Raw genomic sequence first — 22,076 nt, 5'->3', positions numbered from 1 at the left:
GCGGAGGCACAGTGGTAAGGTGATCACCCAAGGCTACACAGCTGGCAAGGTGTGGCAGATGTGGCATCTTCAGGCAGGAAGAGGGGGAGGAGAGGGCCAGGCACCAGCATAGATTATGCCCTACTATGCACTAGCCTGAAGGCAATTCACCTTCACGCCTGCGGTGGGTGGGCGGGGTTGGCATCCCCATCTGTGGATAAGGGAGCAGCTCTGCAGTGTTTCCCAAGGTCATGTGGCAGACTCCCGGCAGAGCCAGGGGTGGGAGCCAAGGGCCGGCTCTGTGATTCCGAGTCCAGTACTTCTTATCCCTCCCATGTGGGAGCCCCAGTGTGCAGGGACAGGGCCACAGGTAGAGAAAGGAGCTCCAGACTGGGAATCTTAAGTTCTCCACTTCATGCTTAGCCCAAGCTTGCTGTGCCACCTGCCATCTCTTGCTCTCTCTGCCTCCTCTGAATAATGCAGTGATCTCAAAGGTCTTCTCACGCACAGTGATATTGCTCTGGGGTAACAGACTGGAGTGGAAGGAGCCTTGAGGCAGTCCGGGTTGGAAGATGGTGCAGGGAGCTTCATGTGACACTTTTTCAGATGCCAGAGTGCCAGGCAGATTCTCCCTGGCCAGGCGCTGCTGCACCAGAAACCCCAGGCCTGCCTGCACCCCACTGAGGAGCAGAGGGGCTGGCCTGTGTGAGGGATGGAGCCACGGCAGTGGGTCTCAATACACTAGAACCCCCTGGAGAACTGAAGAAACCCTGATGCCCAGGCTGCACCCCAGAACAACTCATCAGGGTCTCTGGCAGTGGGGGCCGGGCATCAACAACTTTCAGAACTCCTAGGGTAATTCCTGTGTGCAGCCAAGGCTGGGGACCACCACTCTAGGGCATTTAGGAGATGGGGGCAGAAAAAACCTTGGCCCCCAGGTAGGCTTTCCAGGGCCTGTGACCTCCTGAAACTGGAAGGAAGTATGTGCCTGCCCGTCTGTGTGCATCTTTCTAGGGAGAGTTCACAGCTTCCGTCAGCTTTTCTGACCCAAAGGAGATTAAAATCCTTGCTTGACCCCAGACATTTGAGACAAGTCTGGGCAATAAAGTGAGACCCCATTTCTACAAAATAATCAGCATCGTGGCATGTACCTGTGGTCCCAACACTATGGGAGGCTGAGGCAGGAGGATCACTTAAGTCCAGGAGGTTGAGGCTGCAGTGAGCTGTGTTTACACCATTGCACTCCGGCCTTGGCGACAGAGCAGAGGGAGGTCCTGTCTCAACAAATATATATATTTAAAAAAATCCTGTCTTAGGAGGAAGCAACCCATCTCTACCCCAATCCAGCGATATCATTCTAAGGATCAGAAACCTCCAGCTGCAGGATCAATTCTGGTCTAAGAAATCTTTTCTGATCTCTCTAGACCTCCCTTTTCTCTCCTGCTTCCGAAAAACATACAACAAGAGCTTCTTACACACAAGGCACGGTTCTAGGCTCTGGGACACAGGGTGAGTGGCACAGGTGCAGCCCCTCCCCTTGAAGAGCCCATGTTCTAGTGGCGGATGCAGACATACTAGTGAACAAACAGGTTAACTGCAGTGAGGGTGCCATGTAACAACCCAGATGTCAACCCGGGCTGCTCCTTTGAGTCTCCTGGGGAGCCCAGCCCTACCCCTAGAGATCCTGATGACTTGGTTGGGGCAGGGGGCCTGGGCATGGCCTATATTGATTGTAATGAGCAGCTGGAGTTGAGGCCTTCTGAATAGATTGGGTGTTTAGGGAGGGCCTTTGGGAGGAGGGATGTCAGCCTTCTGAGCCAAGGCCTGTGGGAAAATATGGGAAAAGAGTAATTCTGGCACAGAAACCCTTTTGCAAAGGCCCTCAGGTGGGTAGAAGGGCCTGGGGCCTGATATACCAGGACAACAGGAAAGAGGCCACATGAGCCTGTGGGGGGAAGAGGACAGAGGAGTGGCAACCCCGGTGGGGCCCCACCGGCCACACAGGGAGCCTGGATTTAAAGTGAATATGTCTTCAGCCACATTACCTTTGGAGAGTCACAGACAGGAGTGACGAGATCTGGGTCGTGTTTTTCAGAGTCCTCCCTGCTGCTGTGTGGACGACACGTGGGCACAGGCAGAAGTGGGCCCTGTGACCAGCTGCACTGGTTTCGTGGAAGGTAAGTCCTGGGCTGAGAGGAGCGGTGGGTTGGAGGGGACACACTTGGGCTGTGAGGCGAGGAAGGTGGAGACCGAGCATGGCCCTCAGGTGTTCAGTCTGAGCCACCTGGTGGGTGGAGGGACCACTTCTTCCCCTTCTCTGGATCCTACAGCATTTAGAGTCCTGGAGTGCTGGTCCCTGGGGAGGCTCGGCAGCAGGTCCTGGCATTCAGAGCTGGCCCAGGGTTGAGCACCTGACACATCCCCAACCTGCTCTGTGGGCAAGGACAGAAGAGGCCTGAGAACCGTCCCTGCAGACTCAGGGGCAGTGGAACTCAGACTGCCTTCAGGTGGCCGAGAACTTGAAAGCCCTGGTGTTCTTTGTGGCTGTCCCTCCATCTGTCTGTCCATCCATCCATCCACCTACCTACCCATCCATCCTGCATCCACCCAGTCTTTCATTCAGCAACATTTGTTGGGAGTCTGCCTTGTTCTCATAAATAACAGTCTTCCCATCAAGGTATCACGGTCCTCAGGGGAAATGGACAGGTAAGTAGAAAGTGACTGCACAGCATGTGTTATAGGAACTGCCGCTTATCCACAGCCGACCATGTGGCAGGCATTTTGCCCTAATTTAATGTCTGGACAAATCTGCAAAGTAGGGTTTTGGGGTTTTTTTTTTTTTTTTTAGATGGAGTCTCACTCTGTCACTCAGGCTGGAGTGCAGTGGTGCGATCTTGGCTCACTGCCACCTCCACCTCCTGGGTTCAAGCGATTCCTCTTCCTTAGCCTCCTGAGTGGCTGGGATTGCAGGCACCCGCCACCAAACCCAGCTAATTTTTGTATTTTTAATAGAGATGGGGTTTCACCATGTTGGCCAGGCTGGTCTCGAACTCCTGACCTCGTGATCCGCCTGCCTCGACCTCCCAAAGTGCTGGGGTTACAGGCTTGAGCCACTGCCCCCAGCCGGCAAAATAAGTTTTATCTTTGTCGTTTCACAGATGAGTAAAGTGAGGCTCAGAGAGGTTAAGTCACTTGTCCAAGGTCACACAGCTAGGAGGCATTAGAACCGCATTCAAATTCAAGGCAGCCTGATGCTAGAGCCTGTTCAGGGAGCTGCTGTAGTCTCCAGTGCCACTGGAAGGAAGGAGAGAGGGAGTACCCCTAACTGACATGTGTCTTGGGGGTCAGGGGGTGGCAGTGGTAGTGATGACAAAGCTGGCTGGAGTAGGAAGTTTCCTGGAGGTGGTGATTTCGGAGGTGAGTGTTAAATGATGAGTAGAAGTTGGCAAAATATTAATAATTTTATTATACAAACTGATTTGGCATAAAATGATACATTTGGTCAATTAAAATTGTAGTTGCTCAGAAATGGTCAATTTACCTGGTGTCAAGTATAACATAAGATCAGCACCTCACCAGGAACGGTGGCTCACGCCTATAATCCCAGCACTTTGGGAGGCCTAGGCAGGTGTATCACCTGAGGTCAAGAGTTCAAGACCAGCCTGGCCAACACGGCAAAACCCTGTCTCTACTAATACACAAAAGTTAGCCGGGCATGATGGCACACACCTGTAATCCCAGCTGCTCTGGAGGCTGAAGCAGGAGAATCACTTGACCCTAGAAGACGGAGGTTGCCATGAGCCAAGATCGTGTCACTGCACTCCAGCCTGGGTGACGGAGCAAGAGCAAGAGTGCCTCAAAACAACCACCACCACCATAACAAAGATCAGTACCTCCATCCTGCTGCTCACGGCTCTCTATGAATGTTCTGGAAGTTTCCCATAAGATGTGCTTGCATCTCATTCCCTTGCGTTGTCAGTGTTTTTAACACAGGAAAGCTTGGGCAGACTCTCCAATGTTTACCAAAAGTATATACAAGAAAGCATAACATTGGAGGACATTCTTTCGGCTTAAGATCATCTGTAAATTAAATCCTCATCCCTTGCTTCTTCTGCAAGCACTGAGCCAACTGATGATGATGATACAGACACCAGCCCCAGCTCCGGGTCATCGAGTCCTGACTGTACCAGGCGCTGACCTCACTCCCTCTTCAGGACGGGAGTCCAGTTGGGAGTTCCACTCCCCAAGGAGATGAATGAGGCCCAGGAAGTCCCTCCTCTGTGGCCACACATTGGCAAAGCCAGGATTTGAACCCTTGTTCAGGGATCCTGTGTCTTCTCTCTCTAAGTCACAATCAATTCTTGCCACCCAGCTGGCTGTTTTCTTTCTCCAAAGTTCCCTTGCTAAGGGTAGTCCTGACCCTTGCTGCCTCTTTGTTTTGTCTTTTTTGAGATAGGGTCTCGCTCTGTCGCCCAGGCTGGAGTGCAGTGGTGCAATCTCGGCTCACTGCAAGTTCTACCTCCTGGGTTTACACCATTCTCCTGCCTCAGCCTCCCAAGTAGCTGGGACTACAGGTGCCCGCCACCATGCCTGGCTGATTTTTTGTATCGTCAGGATGGTCTCGATCTCCTGACCTCGTGATCTGCCTGCCTCGGCCTCCCAAAGTGCTGAGATTACAGGCATGAGCCACCGCGCCTGGCGACCCTTGCTGCCTCTTAGAGACACTTGTGGGTGTACCATTTGATCCTCTACGCCAAGGGCCAGGAGGCTTTTTCTGTAAAGGGCCAGATAGACCAGTAGGCATGGCTGTGTGCAGAAATTTAGATTCCATGTAATTTTCATGCATTAAAGAATCCTTTTATTTTTCTTTTAACTATTTAAAAATATGAAATCTGGGCCGGGCACAGTGGCTCACATCTGTAATCCCCGCACTTTGGGAGGCTGAGGCAGGCGGATCACGAGGTCAGGAGATCAAGACCATCCTGGCTAACACAGTGAAACCCCGTCTCTACTAAAAATACAAAAACAAAATTATTCGGGCGTGGTGGCGGGCGCCTGTAGTCCCAGCTACTTGGGAGGCTGAGGCAGGAGAATGGCGTGAACCCAGGAGGTGGAGCTTGCAGTGAGCCGAGATTGCGCCACTGCCCTCCAGCCTGGGCAACAGAGGGAGATTCTGTCTCAAAAAAAAAAAAAAAAAAAAAAGATGAAATCTGTTCTTAGCTCAGAAACTGTATAAAAAACAGGCAGGGGGCTGGATTTGGTCTGCAGGCTGCAGTTTACCAACCCTGGCTCCACACCAAACTTTATTCCTGTCTCATGGATGGCAGACTGAGGCTCAGCTCTCAGTATGGGAGGGCAGAGCCGGGCATAACCCCTGGCCCTCTGAATTCAACCTCGGGGGCTCCTTGGAGCTTGGTAGTGGTTGTGGATTCCTTGAAGTTGATGCCACAGCCCATTGTGGGTGACCTGGGTGTGTCCCCGCCTCAGGCTGAGCTGACTCCCTTGCCTGTGTGGGATTGCCCATCTCCTGCTGAGTGTGGAGAATGTTCTTCACCCTCTGCTCCCTGTCACTTTGAGGCAGAAGCATCTGCACTTGCAGGGCAGGAAGACTTTGTCTTCTGGATCTTGGCCAGTGTGCCTGGGAGCTGCCCAACCCAGGTTCCAGTTATCAGCACCTTCTCCTCCCTCGGGTGATGTCCAGGTACCTCTGGGTCTGTCCCACTTGACTGGGCTGCCTGGCTCTCATTTCAGCATCTGGACCCACCCAGCTGCTCCTGTGTGGGATGGAGCCCATGGGTGGTGTAAGGGGCCAGGTGGCCTGGGCCCTGTACTTGCCGGTCCTCCTACTTGTGACCTTGGGCAGGCTCCTTCTCCCCTCTGTGCCTCCGTTTGCACGTAGAGGGCTAAAGAGCTTAGCCCAGTGCCTGATACAATTTGTGTGCGTGACCAAGGGACCAGCCAAGCTTGCCCAGGGTCTGGAATATCATGGGAATACCAGCCCAGCCACATCTGCCTTGGTGACAAGGTTTCCCAGCCTCCTCCTTGCCCTCTGAGCAGAGCTCCTCTGAGCAGTCATTTTGTCCTCACACCTAACTGGACAAAGGAAACCCAGCCATCCCCAAAGATCCCTTTATAATCCTGGCTACTGTCCAGGAGGGACCACTTCACAGAAGAAAGATCTTGGGCTCTGAAAACCACTGCCACTTATGAGCTGTGTGACTTGGGCAAGTTACTGAACCTGTCTGAGCCTCTGGTCTGCCAGAGATAGGAATACTCACTTCCTGGGCTGGTTGTGAGGATGATGGGGGATGATGTCTGAAAATGGCCACTTGTAGTAGTTGCTATTCACTGGCGGCCACTCCTTCTCCTTACAGATGTCATACTTACTCTTATTTTGGTTTTTATTTTTTTGAGACAAAGTCTCGCTCTGTTGCCCAGGCTGGAGTGCAGTGGCGCAATCTCAGCTCACTGCAACCTCCGCCTCCTGGGTTCAAGCGATTCTTGTGCCTCAGCCTTCTGAGTAGCTGGGATTACAGGCACCCACCCCCACGCCTGGCTAATTTTGTATTTTTAGTAGAGACAGGGTTTCACCATGTTGGCCTCGAACTCCTGACCTCAGCCTCCCAAAGTGCTGGGATTACAGGCGTGAGACACCGTGCCCAGCCTATACTTATTCTTTTCTAAAAGCTGCCCTTTGCTGAATGCCTCCCCCCCGCGAGGCTGAGCAGAGGACGTGTGAGCTGGAAAGTGTAGAAACCCCTTTCCCAGACTTTCTGAAACTGCAACACCGTGGATCTGACTCAGGGTTGCCAAAGAACTCTTTCCACACTTCTCCAATTTCACAAGGATGCCAATGGCCCCGTTGCCGAGACGCATAGTTAGCTGGCGGACTGCAGTTAGTGGTTGTTCTTCTGGTGAAGGGGTGGCCTAGCTACTGCTGCTTGGGCGCTGAGCCTGGGTTGGTCTCTTGGGGCATGCCCCGTATTGTTTCCTGGGAGGAGACCTGGTCAGGCTGAAACACAGCAGATCCGTGGTAGGAAAGAAGAACAGATGCCGCCTGGCTTTGGGAGAGAATCTCTCTTCTCTTGCTGTTTAGTTCCTGGAGTTTGTGAAGTGCCTGCAGTATGTCAGGCTCTGTGCTGGGAGGTGAGACAGAGGAAAAACAATAGCTATCCTTGATGTAGTGCAGACCCCCAGGAGGCCTTCCTAGGCCAGGATGGGGTTTGGGCATTGAAGATCTCTGGCTCCCTGGGCACGGGGAAGTCATGTTTCCTCCTCTCTAGGTCTGGGGAGTTGCCCAGACTGCACTGCCCTGGCTCCCTCCCGAGTCACTGCCATCTCTGCAATTCTCAGACCCAGGCCTTGGAGCCCCCTAGACTGGAAGAGCCATTTAGTCTAATCTCCCTACATAGCACTTAAATCCCCTATGAGTATTTTTTTAGACTTTGCTTCCATGCCACTTGTGATGGGAAGGTCACTACCACCCAGGCAGCTTTTTCCTAACTTGGGCAGCTTTGTTTCATGTTATACCTCCCAAATCTGCCCTTTAAAAAGGCACTTAAAGAAAACTTCCTCTAACAAAGCTGTTAGAGGAAAGAAAACCGGACTGGACCCCTTGGGAGGTCATGAACCTCCTCATTAGCCACCTTCCCCATCACCGGAGGTGTGTGAAGTGGAAGCTGAGCTCCCACTTGACAAGGAGGATGGAAGATGGTTGATCGTTAGCATGTCCAGAAAAGAGTAGGGAACCTGTGTGTAGCTGGGGAAATTGAAGACTTTCAAGTGGTGCTGGAGGAAGAAGGAGTGAAGCCCGGGCGTCCAGCTTTCTTTTCCCTTTGCTCTGTGGCCTGCCCTTCCCCCTTCATAAAGCAGGGAAACACAAGTGGGCCTGGTGCCGTCCCCTCCACCCCCCAGCCCAGCTCTGCCCATGCAGCTGTCCCAGGCCAGCTGTCCAGGCCCCAGCTGCCCGGCGGTGCTGGCTCCCTTTGCCCCAAAGGGTCTGAAGGCTGGTGGCTGGCACTCCTGGATTTTCTGGCCTCTGAGTCAGGGTGAGAACAGTCAGCTTCCAGCTTCCCTCTTCCTCCCAGGGCCCTCCCCTCGCCTGGGGTCTTTTGGAGTGGAGGGGCACAGCATGCCCGAGCATGGTTTGTGTCATTTCAGAAGCACAACTTGTGTCATCGGGCAGACTGTGAAAACTTGGAAACAACCTGTGTGTCCGATCTTAGAGTATCAGTTAAATGCTTTTATGGGATGGCCACATCTGAGACTTTAACCTGGGGCCACTGGGGTTCCTGAATGGGTTTCAGAGGTCCATGAACTCCCAGAAATTATTAGCATCACAAAATGCTAACTACACATGAATTTTTTGGAGGACTCTGAGCCCCCAAATGTTAATAAGTACTAATAGGATGGAATCCTATGCAACATGTGAAACTATGAAGAGCATTTTATCAACATATGGAGAAGGAAGATTGTAGAATAAAAAAACAGGCTACAAAACACTATACAGAATGAGCCCAATTTTGTTTAGACCCATTTGTTATACACACACACACACACACACACACACACACGAATTATAGCTACTAAAATGATGACAGTTTTTAATCTCTGGAGTGAGATACATTTTGCTTGATTTCTGTTTTTCTGTATTTGTTGGGTATTCTACAATGCATGTTTATTCCCCTTGTAATAAGAAGCCGGGACACTCAGCCTATTTTCTGAGAAGCCAAAATTCCCCTTCTTACCTTGGCAGACCCCACAACTCCCAGCCCCTAGTCCCAGAGGGAGTCTGTGGAACAAGCACAGGTCTCACCTCTGGGTTTCTGTCAATGGATCACTAACTTCCTGGCCCCCGACTTCAAACAGAATCCATCTGTGCAAGTTCCAGAGCCTGGGTCATGGAGCTGAGGGGTGAGGGTCTCCCTCTGTCATTTTGCTCCCACCAGCCCCAGCTCCAGTGCAGTGGCTGATCCAGATCCTAACTGCCAAGCATCAAGTGCCTGGCACACGAGACTGCTCGTGGGACCTCATTTCCTAGCTGTGTGGCTTTGGGCTAGTTGTCTAACCTCTCTGGGCCTCTGCGTCCTGTAAGGCAGGGACAGGGTTAGTACCCACCTCCTGGGGTTGCTGCAAGGGCAGACTGAGCTGATCCCCTCACTGGCCTGCCTGCCTTCTCTCTTCCCCCAGGAAGCTCCAGGACTGGCAGGATGGGCTCAGCCTGTATCAAAGTCACCAAATACTTTCTCTTCCTCTTCAACTTGATCTTCTTTGTAAGTATGTCCCGTGCCACCCTGACTGCCTCCGAAAAGATTCTCCTCCCAGGGACATCCCAGCCTGAGCCTTTCCAGAGCCGACCGGGCTGGGGATTGGGGGGATTTGGTGGGTGGGGACTGAGGACGAACTATCTCCAGTGGAACCTAGTGGGGGTGGCGAGGAGATTCCCTGCCATTCCCAGCTGGTCCTTTGACCAAGCACTGGATTCCTGACCCGGCCTTCCCCTCTCCTAGAGCACCCAAAGCCTGGGCTGGCCAGGGCTGGAGGTGGGTATGGGGAAGGAGAGGAGAGCCCCTGGGCATCCCCCTAACTCAACAGCAGGAGCTACTAGAAGAAGCCTCTTAGCATCTCTCTAGTCCTGTCCTGGCCCCCACCCTGCCTGTGTGAAGAATTGACCTGTGACAGTTCCAGGCCCCAGTTGCCCCATCACACCCCCGTCCCTGCCGTGGGAAGGTATCTCCCTGAGCTCTCACAGGGTGAGCAAGAGGGCGCCAGGCTTGGGGCCAGCGAAGGGCACATACCTCCTTCCCCAGACCCACCCCAGCAGATGGGCTGTCCAGATGTCAGCTCCGTGGACATTGACTGCTGGTTTTTCTGGGGCCTCGGTTTTCCTCTCTGGCCTGGCATGGACTGCCTCTTGCCTTGGAGTTGCTGGGATGGTGGGGTGTGTGTGAGTGAGAGTGTGTTGTGGGGGTCCAGTGCCCTGGAGAGGACTTCATAGCCTCAGAGTAGTGTTGGGGGCGCTGGCTTCCCTGTGTTGATGGTTTACCCTATAGTGTTAAAAAAAAAAAAAAAATCAGGTTGTACAGTAGGATGTTTCTTATGATCCAAAGTTCTAAATGTACATATTCATAAAAAAGTGAGTATTTTTGAGAGGAGAAGAAAATACCTCAATGTTAATATTGGGATTCTTGGGAATTTTGATTTTATTCTTTATGCATCTCTGTATTTTCCCAATTTTCTATGGTAGATATTAATTACTTGTTTGGGGAGCAGGGGGTTTACATTACAAGTTACATAGTTTACGGGAAGTTTGGGAAATAAACAAGAATCATTCTAAATTCCCCTTCAGGCCAGACATGGTAGGTCTTGCCTGTAATCCCAGTGCTTTGGGAGGCCAAGGCAGGAGGATTGTTTGAGTCCAGGAGTTCTAGACCAGCTTGGGCAACATAGCAAGACCCTGTTTCTCTACCAAAAAAAAAAAATTTTTTTAAATTCCCCCTTCATAGCTTTAACCCAATGCACAGACATGTACAAGTGTGTTCCTGGCACCTGCACACAAGTGTGCACACACGCATGTACACACACAGGAAGCCCTGGCGCTGCCTGCCTTGCTTTTTGTCCGCCCTGGCCCCGGCCCTAGCTCCCTCCTGGAGGACCCTGTGAGGCCCCACTGTGGCTCTGGCCCTCTGCTCATGGCAGCCGGGCCTGGAACCCACCCCACGCCGGGCTTGGGCTTCCCTAGCTTGGTGGTCAGGTCTCTCCTGGCTGCCCTAGGACTTTGGGAAGCAGCTGCCTGTGCAGGCAAAGCCAAGCTTTTCCTGGCAAGCACTTGGTGTCTGGGCCGAGACACAGCATAAAGGCCAATGGGCCAGGACTCAGGGGAGGGGGTGCGTGGGCGCTGTAGCTGTATCCCTGGGAGCTTTAGGGACTAGAGAGAGGAGCCTGGGCTCTGGCCTAGGAGGTCACAGAGCTTGTTTCAGGGATAAAGAAACTTTCCTTCATGCAGTGGGGGTTGGGGAGACCCTCGTAGAGAAAGGGAGTGGGGTTGGTGGTTTCAGCCAGGGTGGCCCTTTCTGTCCTGCTCGCAGGCTGCCCTATGGAACCAGGGACTGGAAAAGCTGCTCTCTGGCCAGGGCTTGGCCTCCTTTTGGCTCCTCCAGGGGCTGGCGGGAGTCAGGTGTTAACTGTCTGTGTACTGGGGCCTAGGATGACCCATCAGGATGCTGGAGGGGGGAGGGGCAGCTTGTATGACAGGAGGGTGAGAGTGAAAGAGGAGGGCTGGAGGAGGCAGAACGAGCTTGTTTACTCCTCAACAAATGTGTATCTGACACCTCAGTATCTTCAGATGTTCAGGGCGGAAGAGCCCTGATTGCTATACTTCCGGAGCTTGTGTCCTAGAGAGCAGTGGGCTTCCATCAAATAACTACTCAAATGCATGAAAAATTGCAGTTGTTGGGGGTACTAGGAACAGATAGGCTCTTCAGAAAGCAGATGAGGCTCTTGGCCTGGTCATGGAGGTCAGCAAAGGCTTCCTGGGGTTCTGGGTATGGCTTTGGAGAGGGGGATCCTGGCAGCAGGGGCAGCCGGTGGAGGCAGAGCGCGCCTCCCCAGGCACAGACCCGATCAGCCTGCCTCTTTGTTTTATGCACATTGGGAGGGGTTTCGTGGTTGGATTTGTGGTTTGGAAAAATCCCCGTGGCTGCTATGTGTGCTCGCGCTTGCGCGCGTGTGCGCCTGTATGTCTTTGCCTGTACTCCCTCCGGACTCCAGACTCCGCAGCGCATTGCCACTTTTCTCAGGTCCAGAGGAATGCAGAGGCGCTGTTGCTGTGGCTATGCTGGGGAAGGATGCTCACTGCTCTGAGGGTCCTGGCTCCTGATGGGTCCCATCTGGAGACTGGGGAAGGGCTGGGGAGTGATTAACATGGGGCCTGCCCCACAGCTCCAGTCTTGGTTCACAGAGAAAAAGGGGGTGCCATGGTGCCTTGCCCATTCTGGTAGGCTGCCCAGCCTCCTTTCTGGCTCTGCCACAGCCCCGTGGCTGATTCAGCCACATCTGGCCATCAAGCTGGGGTCATCAGACCTGCAGAGGGACTGAACGGGTAGCCCCAGGGACTTTGCTCTCTGGGTTCCTCTTGGCAAGCTGAGGAGCCAGCTGAGTAGTGTGGGGTTTTGATCTACTTGGGATTATGTGTGCCAAGAGGGGATTTTCTGTCCTGCCTCCCATTCCCTTTTGGTAGGGGCTGTCCTCCCTCCTGTCCCACCCTGTGAATGCGGGAGGGAATGGGGCAGGGGCTCTGCCCACATGGGTCTGAGATGCAGAGGAAGCAGACGTGGGCCTGAGCACTGGCCCCTGCCTCGCTGTGCTGTGGGGTGGTTGTGTGCTGGGTAGAGTTGCAGGTCTTGGGGAACCAAACTCCCGGGTCCTGGAAAGCCCCCATTTCCCCCAGCTGTGCAAATTAAGGTGGGCCCACCTTCCAGCAGACTCTTCTTCTCCCCAGTGTCTCAGGGGCTTTTCTGTCCTGAGACTGGCTTTCTGGGTGAAGGCCCAGGATGGATCCAAAATATCCCTATAGCTCACCTACCACCATCTGGCTTCCAGTCCCTGATGGATAAAATCAAGGCCTCATATAAAATTCCCTGTGTATAAAATGAGGTCAATTACAAGGCCCGTCTCACTGGGATAGAGGAGAGGACAGATAATACCTCAGTGATGATTCTGGTGGGAGACACTGGGGGGCAGACATGGGGTGGTCACCGTGCCTTTGTGGTTGTAGTCATCAGTCACAGTGGCCTTTAAGGCAGCAAGTACAAGGGTAAGGGGAGAGAGGCAACCCCCTACTGAGCCACCTGGGCCCTGGGGCAAAAGGAAACATCGATAATACTGATACTGTCAACATTTTATTTCAAAGTTTAATAGTTCAGTTATCATGGATTTTTGGCCTTAATTTTTTTTTTTTTTTTGAGATGGAGTCTCACTCTTGTCCAGGCTGGAGTGCAGTGGCATGACCTCGGCTCACTGCAACTTCCACTTCCTGAGGTCAAGTGATTCTCCTGTCTCAGCCTCCTGAGTAACTGGGATTACAGGCCCCCATCAACACGCCCAGCTAATTGTATTTTTAGTACAGACGGGGTTTCGCCATGTTGGCCAGGCTGGTCTCAAACTCCTGACCTCAGGTGTTCTACTTGCCTGAGTTTTTGGTGCCTCCTCATGTGTTACACCTGAGGCAGGTGCCTCATGCCTTGGGCCAGTCCTGGCTCTGGTCTTTGATAATGATAGAATGATACTGATGGAGACCCTGTGCCCAGGCCAGCCCCAGGCTCAGGGCTCTATGGCAGCTGCTGGCCTCGGACCTGAGATTATGGGATGATGGCTGAGGTGGGAACCCAGGGCTGTGATACAGGTGGGAGTTTCAAGATGGGTCATCCACCAGGTGGGCCCAGTCCAGGCCCCCACTAATGGCCAGCCTTGTGGGTTGACACAGGGCCACCTCCACCTCCAAAGGGAACCTGCATCTTTGCCCAGATGGCAGGTACTTCCCCAGCCTTTGCCAGCTTTGTGGGATGGTGGATCTTGGCTGGGACTCCACCTGGGGAGATGAGCTCAGCCCTGGTAGATGAGAGAGAAGCAGGGAATCCCTGGGCTTGGGATCCTTATTTGTAACACCTCATTCATTTTTTCCTTTTTGTGGGGGGGCAGAGTGAGGGGGTCTTGCCCTGTCACCCAGGCTGGAGGGCCATGTCATGAACACAGTTCCCTGCAGCCTTGACTTCCCTGGGGCCAAGTGATCCTCTCTCCTCAGCTTCCCCCGTAGCTGGGACTACAGGCACGCACCACCACATTGGCTGATTTTTGAAATTTTTTGTAGAGTTGAGGTCTCACTGTGTTGCCCAGGCTGGTCTCAAACTCCTGGGCTCAAGTGATCCTCCTGCCTGGGCCTCACAAAGTGTTGGGATTATAGGCATGAACCACCGGGCCTGACCTTCATTTCCCTTTCTAGTCCTGCATTTGCAGTTTGGTTCATCAGCTTATTCATTCCCCCAGCCACTTAGCACCCAGTGCTATAGAGCTGCTGGGGATGCAGAGCTGCCTCCAACCAGCCCTGCCCTCAGGGAGCTCACAGTTTAGCCAGAGAAACCAACACAGCAGTTAGACCCAGTCAGAATGACTGTTAAGAAGGGTCGGACAGTGGTTGCTGCAGAATGGGGGCACCCGAGTCTGCCTGAGGGGGTCAGAGAAGGCTCCTGAGGCAGGTGACCCCGTTGTTCAGACCTGGGGATGAGTTGGGCTTTGATGTTCCAGTCCACGGAGGGTCCTCCTCAGAGCCTTTCTTGTTTGGGAAGCTCTGAACTGGGTGGAGTTGGGGGGGATGAGCTGAGAAAAGAGCCAGAAGATGTGGCAGGAAGGGTGCCCCTGGCAGGAGGCTGCACCAGGAGGCTCGGCTGAATCACACATGGTGGAGGGGGGCAAGATGGGAGGCAGGAGGGATTCCCTGCCCAGGGTCCTGGTGTCTGGCTTGCTGCGATGTGGGACCTGAGGCCATCTGGACATCTCTGGGCTGGAGAAGGGTGGAGGTGGTGCCCTCTGTGGCCCCCTGCCCTGCCCACCCTGACTTGGGTTCCAGGGACAGCTGGCAGGGGGAGGGCTCTCACTCTGTCTGCTCTTGGCTCCCCATTAACTGCTCCCTTCTCCTTCCAGATCCTGGGTGCAGTGATCCTGGGCTTCGGGGTGTGGATCCTGGCCGACAAGAGCAGTTTCATCTCTGTCCTGCGTAAGGACCCCTCACCTTCCCCAGACCCAGGCCCACTGGAGAGGGGAGGGCCAGGGTGCAGACACAGCTGCTCCCATAAGTGCTTCGGCTTCAATGCCTGTCGCTTTTCCCGCTGACCTCAGGGATGTGGCCAGGTCCTGCTGCCCACCACTGCCCATGGCTCCCTCTGCAGGGGTTTCCAAAAGGAATTTTCTCTTCTTCCCCGAACAAAGCTGCTGTTGTCTGGGAGAACACTGGGGGTGAGGGAGGCTTGTTTTCCCTTCCTGGCCCCTTCCCTTGGCCCTGACCTTAGGAAAGCCTCTTACATTCTCTGTCCCGTCACTTGCCCATCCAGCAGAATGTAGGCAACAGCCCCTCCCATTTCACAGGGATGTGGGAAAGATAGTCAGGGGCTGATGAGGCACCTGCTATCAGTGGTGCTTCGCTATAAGCCCGGCAGCAGCTAAGTGGGTCAGGTGTGTGCACAGATGAGGAAGGTTCCAGACATAGTCATCAATTATCATGCTCCTCATGTGCCAAGCAGTTTGCACCGATAAACTGTCTTAATCCCACCACAGCCCTGTGAGGTAGATACTGTTCTATTCCCGCCTTACCAATGAAGAAACAGAGGCTCGGAGAGGTTAAGTCCCTTGCTGAAGTTCACACAGCTTCTGAATGGTAGGTGTGGGACTCGAACTCCAAGAGCTTTGGTCCTAAATGCAGCACATGGCAGGGTGAGCCACAGTGTGGAAACCCCTTCTGTCACCAGAGGCAGAAGGAAAGGGGCCTAAGGCATTTTTACAGGGATAAGAGCCCTTCTGCGCCTGCTCAGCCTCCTCCAGGAAGCCGTCAGGGCCTGCTGCGCTGACCTCTCAGGGGCTCCCTGTGGTGGGAGGGAGGCACAGCAGAAGCCCCCAGGGGACAGCCGTGCCACTCCCCTCACTGAGTGCGGCTCACTTCTCCCAGCAGCTGCCCAAGGCAGCTGGTTTGGAATGTGGCCCATGACAGCTGCTTGATTTACATAAAGCGGAACCTAGCTAGGATGTGATGATGGAGGGGCCACATCTGTCCCCCTGGCCCCAGGGGCTAGGCCTCCCCTCCAGGAGATGGAAAGCAAGGATGATCTACACTCTAGCCACATCTGATGCACCCCGGGGCTATCAGTCTCACCCCCTTTCACCCTCCATTCTGGGGTTAGGGTGGGTGGGCAACCCATGCCCCCCACGTTCTCCTGGCCTGTGACACACCCTCCTTGGCCCCATTAGGCCCAGCTCTCTACTTCCTGAGTCATGGCCCAACCCAGCAGGCACTGCACCCCAGGGCAAAGTCTAGAGGCCCAGCCTGCCCACCCACATTTCTGCCCTCTGCGCCCTGCCCTGCAACTGGCGCAGTGGGGGTGAGCCCACTGGGTGGGGAGAGCTTCCTGCGTGGTTCTGGCCTCCTCCCTGTTCGGGTCTGAGAATCTCAAGCTGGCCGGACCTCAAAGGTCTACTGTCTGCAGGAGGGAGTGCATTTTACAAATGCTTCGGCCTGAGCCCCACCCACCCCAAGGGACCTGACTTGGTTGGTGTGGGTGGGAGCCTGAGTGCTGGTGTTTTCTAAAAAGTTCCCCGGGTGGATTCCCCAGGCAGCCAGGGTTCAGAAACACTGATCCTCTTGCCTGGTCACTAGGCACTTGTGTAAACTGAGGCCGGGGGTGGGGAAAAATGACTTGCGAATAGTCACAGAGCAGCTGAGGGGCAGAACTGGGGACAGCTCTTTTCGTACCAAGTTGAATCCCTGCTCTGAGTCCATTGGTCTGGGCATTCCTATCCTCATTTTACAGAGGAGGAAACTGAAGCACAGACAGGTTTAAGGGCACACAGCAAGCCGGTAGGGGAGCTGGCTGCAGATGAGGTAGCCTAGCTTCCAAGCCCGTGCCTTGAACACCTGGACCACATGGCTCTGCAGCCACATTCCACTGGTTAGTACCTTAGTAAGAGGAAGCACTTTGCAATGAAGAGCAGACTCAAGCCTGACTGCTGGGGTTCGATTCACAGTGGTGCTGTCCACTAGCTGTGTGACCCTCAGCACATTGCTTCACCTCTCTGTGCCTCCTCACTTATAAAATGAGGATCGTAATAGAGTGCACTTTCTGTGGTTATTGTGAGAAATTAAATGAGCCTCTCATTTTTATCTGAAAAGAGTTTGGGACAGCCCTCAGTGAAAAACCCTACATAAGTGATTGTTAGCTAAATTTTATAATACAATTTAATCCTTTTGCCATCTTCAAGTAGCAGGCTTTAGACCCATTTTACAGAGAAAGAAATAGAAAATAGCTTGCCCAGGGTCAGAGCGTGTTGGCAGCAGAGCTGGGATTAGAATCTACTTTTCTTGATCCCTCATCCCTTTCTGTTTGGGCCACTTCCTTTCTACCTTCCTAGTCCCTTCTAGGCCCAGGAAGACTAAAAGGTGATTTTTTTTTTCCATGCCCTGTGGATGGCCTACCCCAGAACATACCCTCGCCTACTTCCTGAGTCAGCTTGCTCAGATGTTGGGTAGGCCTGGGATCCTGGGGGGAGACAGGGAATGGCATCAATGAAATGTTCTGAGATACGGAGACCTCGCAGTTTGTCTGGTATCCCGGGGGAAGGATCTGAGTTGGGGTCTCAGCCCTGGTCCTTCCCTGCCAGACACCTTGCAGCCTGCTAGCCTTTCTGAGCCTCGGGGTCCTTGCAGACAAATCAGGATGTGAGTACAGCCGCAGAGGGTGGTTGCTGAAATTAGGCAGGATGCTTTGGATAAAGGGCCTTGTTCAGGGCTGGCACACAGCGGCTGTCTGGGCAATGCCAGTTTCTTTTTTCTGAGAGTAATCACTGGGAGGAATTGTTGGAAGCCAAACCCAGCAAGTTTAGGAAAAGTGGAATTGACAGCCTCTCCCTGCCCACACTGATGGCTGGGGCTCAGTGCCAGCAGGTCCCCACACTCACCCTGAGGAAGGTGGGGGGCTCCTGTGAGGAACTGGGTAGAGGAAGCCTGAGAGTAGGGTTGGCAGGGCTCTTCCTGAGCTCCAGAACATTCTGTCTGTGATCAGGAAGTGGAGATGAATCCCACAGACTCCCTCCCATCCTCCGGTTTGATAGTTATTCTGTAAGGGCACTAACGCCCCTTGGGGACCAAGATGGGGACCTCGGCCTCTCCAGGATCCCCAGGGAGTCGTGGCCAGCCCCAGGCCTGTATTCTCCCTGCTGATGGTCAAGGGGTTGGTCCTGGCTGTGCCTCAGTGCTTAGGGGAGCAGATTAAAAACGCAGGTCCTTGGCCTCCTGCCGGGAGCGTCTTGGTTGGGTTGTAACAGACTCAAGCATCTGCATCCCTAAGAGGCTCCTCTGATCCACACTGCTCTCCAGCCTTCTGGAGACGCCAGCACCCTCGCCCTCCAGGTGCGTCCCATGCCCTGGGGGTACAGCGTACCCATGCTGGTGAGTTAGAGATGACATGAGCTTTACCCTGTGTGATGGGTTGGGTGTCTTAGGAAATGTTGGCCAAGTGCCCCTGCAGGACTCCTGATCTCTCCCTCCCGGAATGGGCCTGTCCACAGGTGGCTCTAAAGAGGGTCTTAGCCATCAGGCCCATCCCTGTACCTCCTAAACATCACTTCCTCCCGGGCTCCTTTCTTGCTCTCACTGGTCCATTCTCTCACCTTCTTTCCAATCTTCAAATACATCAAGCTCCTCCTTCCTCAGGCCTTTGCACCTGCTGTGCTCCCTGCCTGGAATGCTTTTCCCACAGATCTTTGCTTGGCTGACTTCTTCATTCATGTCTTGGCTCAAATGTCACCGGCTCAGGCTGGCCTTCGTCGACCCATTCTGACCCTCTCCCAGCCCGGCAGTTCTCTGCAGTTAGCCCGCTTTGGTATCTTCATGGCACCCAACACAACCAGAAAACCTGTATCGTGTACTTTTTGTCTCCACTCCCCACCCCCAAATGTCAGACCTTGTTAGTCACTCTTCTGCATCCCCAGCAACTGGCACAGTGCCTGGCATGAAGTGGGCACCCAGTAAACATTTGTTGGCTGAATGAATATGCATCGCACCTGTAGCAATACATGTGCCCTGTGCATCAGCGGAAAGAGTGTGGCACTGGAGATTTGCATATTTTCAAATTCCAGCTCAGGCCCTTGCCTGTTCGCCTTTCTGAGCCTCAGTTTTCTTATCTGTGAAATGGCCATGCTAGTGCCTGCCAGGCAGGGTGATGTCAGAGTTGGAGACAGCATGTGGAAAGCCCATGAGGCACAGTGACTGGGCAAGAAAGGCTGGTGTTTGTTATTATATGGACAAGAAGGAAGGCGGGTTAAAAATCAGCTTGGAATCTTAATGTCAGTGGCCCCTGGAGAACTAGCCAGCCTCTTGTCTGTCAATTCCGCAGACATTCACTGTGCACAGCACCTCACTGCGAGAGGTGCTGTTCAAGCTGGGGGTTCCCTGGGAATAAAGCGAAGCTTCTGCCCTCATGCACCTCAGGTCCTTGGTGGAGGGGGAGAGTAGACAATGAGCAAGAAGAATCAGTGAAATGTAGTCTATTCAATCCTGAGAAGCGTTACTAAGAAAAAAATAAAGCCGGGAAGGGGCTTAGGCTGGATAAGGGTGTGGATTGCAATTTTACTGGGGGAGGGACACAAGTGGGGATGGGGGTGAGCTGGTTCCCTGTTGGGCAGTGAGAAGCCAGCAGGGGAATGCAGCTGACCCCAACACCCTGGCTCCAAAGAGGGGATCCGGAAGAAGACCTGGGCGGTTAGGCCAGGTGTTTATACCTGCTGGGCCCACTGATTTTGTACTTAGTGAGTGTGCTGCTTCTTCCCCCTAGAAACCTCCTCCAGCTCGCTCAGGATGGGGGCCTACGTCTTCATCGGCGTGGGGGCAGTCACCATGCTCATGGGCTTCCTGGGCTGCATTGGCGCCGTCAACGAGGTCCGCTGCCTGCTGGGGCTGGTGAGTACGGTTCCCTCCGCAGCTGCCTGCCCATTTCCTCTCATCCAGCCGAGTGCAGCCTGACCGCGGCGCTGGCCGTAACACCGGGTGGAGAGCATCTCTCGAGGCACGCGGGCTGGGTGCACCTGGTCGGGGATCCTCAGCTGACTTTGCCTGCTCTGTGTCCCCAGTACTTTGCTTTCCTGCTCCTGATCCTCATTGCCCAGGTGACGGCCGGGGCCCTCTTCTACTTCAACATGGGCAAGGTAAGCCCCTCTCTCCCTGCCTCCTCACTGGGCTGGACCAGCCATGGGGGTGATTGACCTTGAGTGTGGGGGATGGACAAGGACCCACCCCCGCCCCCAGTTGTCACAGACAGATCCAGTAGGTGTCAGGGACGGCCTCCTGGACAGTATTCCTTGTGATCAAATGGGGGAGCGTTAGAGGAGAAGGCGGCAGGTGTGGGCAGTCCTCGCTGGGCCTGGATCTTAGCCTGACTCCCCTGCTTTCTAGCTGTGTGGCCTTGGGCAAGCTGCTTGCCTCTATGTGCCTGTTCCACCATCTGTAAAATGGAAACAATAAGAAAACTGAACTCTCAGAGTGGTTGCAAAGATTATTCGAGATTATCTGAGTGAAACACATAGCGCATGATACCATAAGTACTCAATAAATGTCATTCTTGTTGTTATTAAGATACTTTAGCAACTATTAAATCCATGCCACTCACCCACAAATGAGGTTTAGAAGGAGACTATTAATAAAAACATCAGTCTTGTGTCCGAGGGGAGATGTTCAGCTTTCAGAAACAGAAAATCAGACTTACAGCGGCTTAAACTTGAAGGACATCTGTGGTTGACTTGACCGGAAGTCTGGTTTGGAAGCTCAGAGGCCCTGGTTCTGGCTGTTGAGCATCCTCGCTGGGACGGCTTTCCTGCATTATGACACTTACCTCGTGGTTCCAAGATGGCTGCCACAGCACCAGGCACAATGTCTGTGCCGCTGTGGCCGGAAGATGGGGAAGTGGGCAGTGCCAGACATGGCCATCCCTTTTATCAGAAAAGCAAGCCCTTTTATCAGAAAAGGCACAGTGGCTCATGACTGTAATCCCAATACTTAGGGAGGCAGAGGTGGGAGGATTGCTTTGAGACCAGCCTGGGCAACATGGTGAGACCCCATTTCTACAAACAAATTTTTTAAAATGCTAGCCATGGTGGTGTGCGCCTGTGGTCCCAGCTACTCAGGAGGCTGAGGCAGGAGGATCCTTGAGGCCAGGAGGTTGAGCTACAGTAAGCCATGAAACAGAGCTTGGGGCAACAGAGTGAGACCTTATCTTAAAAAAAAAAAAAAAAAAAAAAAGTCCTCCAACAGACTTCCCCAGACTGGGTTACAAAGCCACCGCTGGTTGCAAAGGAGGCTGAGAATGTGAGTATCCAACTTTCAGACTCTAAAGACAGAGGCACAAGAGAGAAAGAAGCCAAGAATGGCTATTGGGTGAGCCAGTTAATTGTGAGTCACAGTTATCATGTAAGAAGCACCTACTGTGTGCACGTGGGATCTTCTAGAAGCTTTCCATACAGCGTCTTGTCCTCACAATGGCTCTGCAGGGTTTTATGTTGACAGATGGAGAAGCAGATGCTCTGAAATGAAGAGCAATAACAGCATTGATAATAGTGACTCTAACACCCACCATCCCTCCAGTTGAGTCCATGCACAGCATATACCAAGTACGGTGTTGACCACGTTACACTCCTCCTCTCGCTGATCCTCACTAGGCCCTCTCAAGGTCGTGGGAGAATCTCCGTCCTGCAGATGAAGAAGTAAGGGCAGCCTAGGCTCCCTGACTCCGAGTCCTGAGTTCACCCGTCCCCAGACCCTGCTGCACGTGGCCTGTGGCCTAGCAGACCCTTGGGGTCCCTGCTTCCAGTGCCACCAGTTCTTGTCCACCAGTGAGGGTGGCAGAGCCGGCAGCCAGATGGGCTCCTACCCTTCACCACTTGAAGGTCAAGTTGCCTGAGATCCCTCTTGGAAGGAAACTGAGAAAACACTATACCAACATCAACATCAACAACTAACACTTAATAGAACTTAGAACTTAATAGAACTTCACAAGACAAGATACTCTTGGTAGCTAAGGGCTAACTTGGGCACTGAGCTTCCTGGCAGTCAAGGCAAAAGTGGAAAATAGTGGATTTTGTAGATGAAAAGCAGCTTGTTTGGCTGTTAGACAGGAAGCCAGCAGTTAAGGGAGGGAAATTCCTTTCCCAGAAAAATGGTTATGGGGTCAGGTCTTCATTTCTGCCCTATGGCACTGAGCTTCTTTAGGACCTAGTTAGTGATAAAATCAGGGTGGATTAGAACCAGGCCCCTGTGAGCGGGTTTCTATGGCTCAGAAGCTGGTCGC

At 53.3% G+C, this 22,076-nt stretch overlaps 1 protein-coding gene across 1 annotated transcript in view; it reads left to right on the top strand.

Moving 5' to 3' along the window:
* Window positions 1–22,076, top strand: part of CD82 (CD82 molecule) — a 54,661-nt gene that overhangs the window by 19,763 nt on the left and 12,822 nt on the right. Inside the window, exons 2-6 of the mRNA XM_002821844.6 lie at window positions 2,075–2,156; window positions 9,169–9,251; window positions 14,677–14,749; window positions 19,572–19,696; window positions 19,867–19,941. Of these exons, the coding sequence (XP_002821890.2) occupies window positions 9,189–9,251; window positions 14,677–14,749; window positions 19,572–19,696; window positions 19,867–19,941 (336 nt within the window). The 5' untranslated portion in view covers window positions 2,075–2,156; window positions 9,169–9,188. The remainder of the gene's footprint in view (window positions 1–2,074; window positions 2,157–9,168; window positions 9,252–14,676; window positions 14,750–19,571; window positions 19,697–19,866; window positions 19,942–22,076) is intronic.

Source organism: Pongo abelii, chromosome 9, assembly GCF_028885655.2.
Source record: "Pongo abelii isolate AG06213 chromosome 9, NHGRI_mPonAbe1-v2.0_pri, whole genome shotgun sequence".
Lineage (NCBI taxonomy): Eukaryota > Metazoa > Chordata > Mammalia > Primates > Hominidae > Pongo > Pongo abelii.
This window is presented reverse-complemented; position numbering and strand designations above follow the sequence as displayed.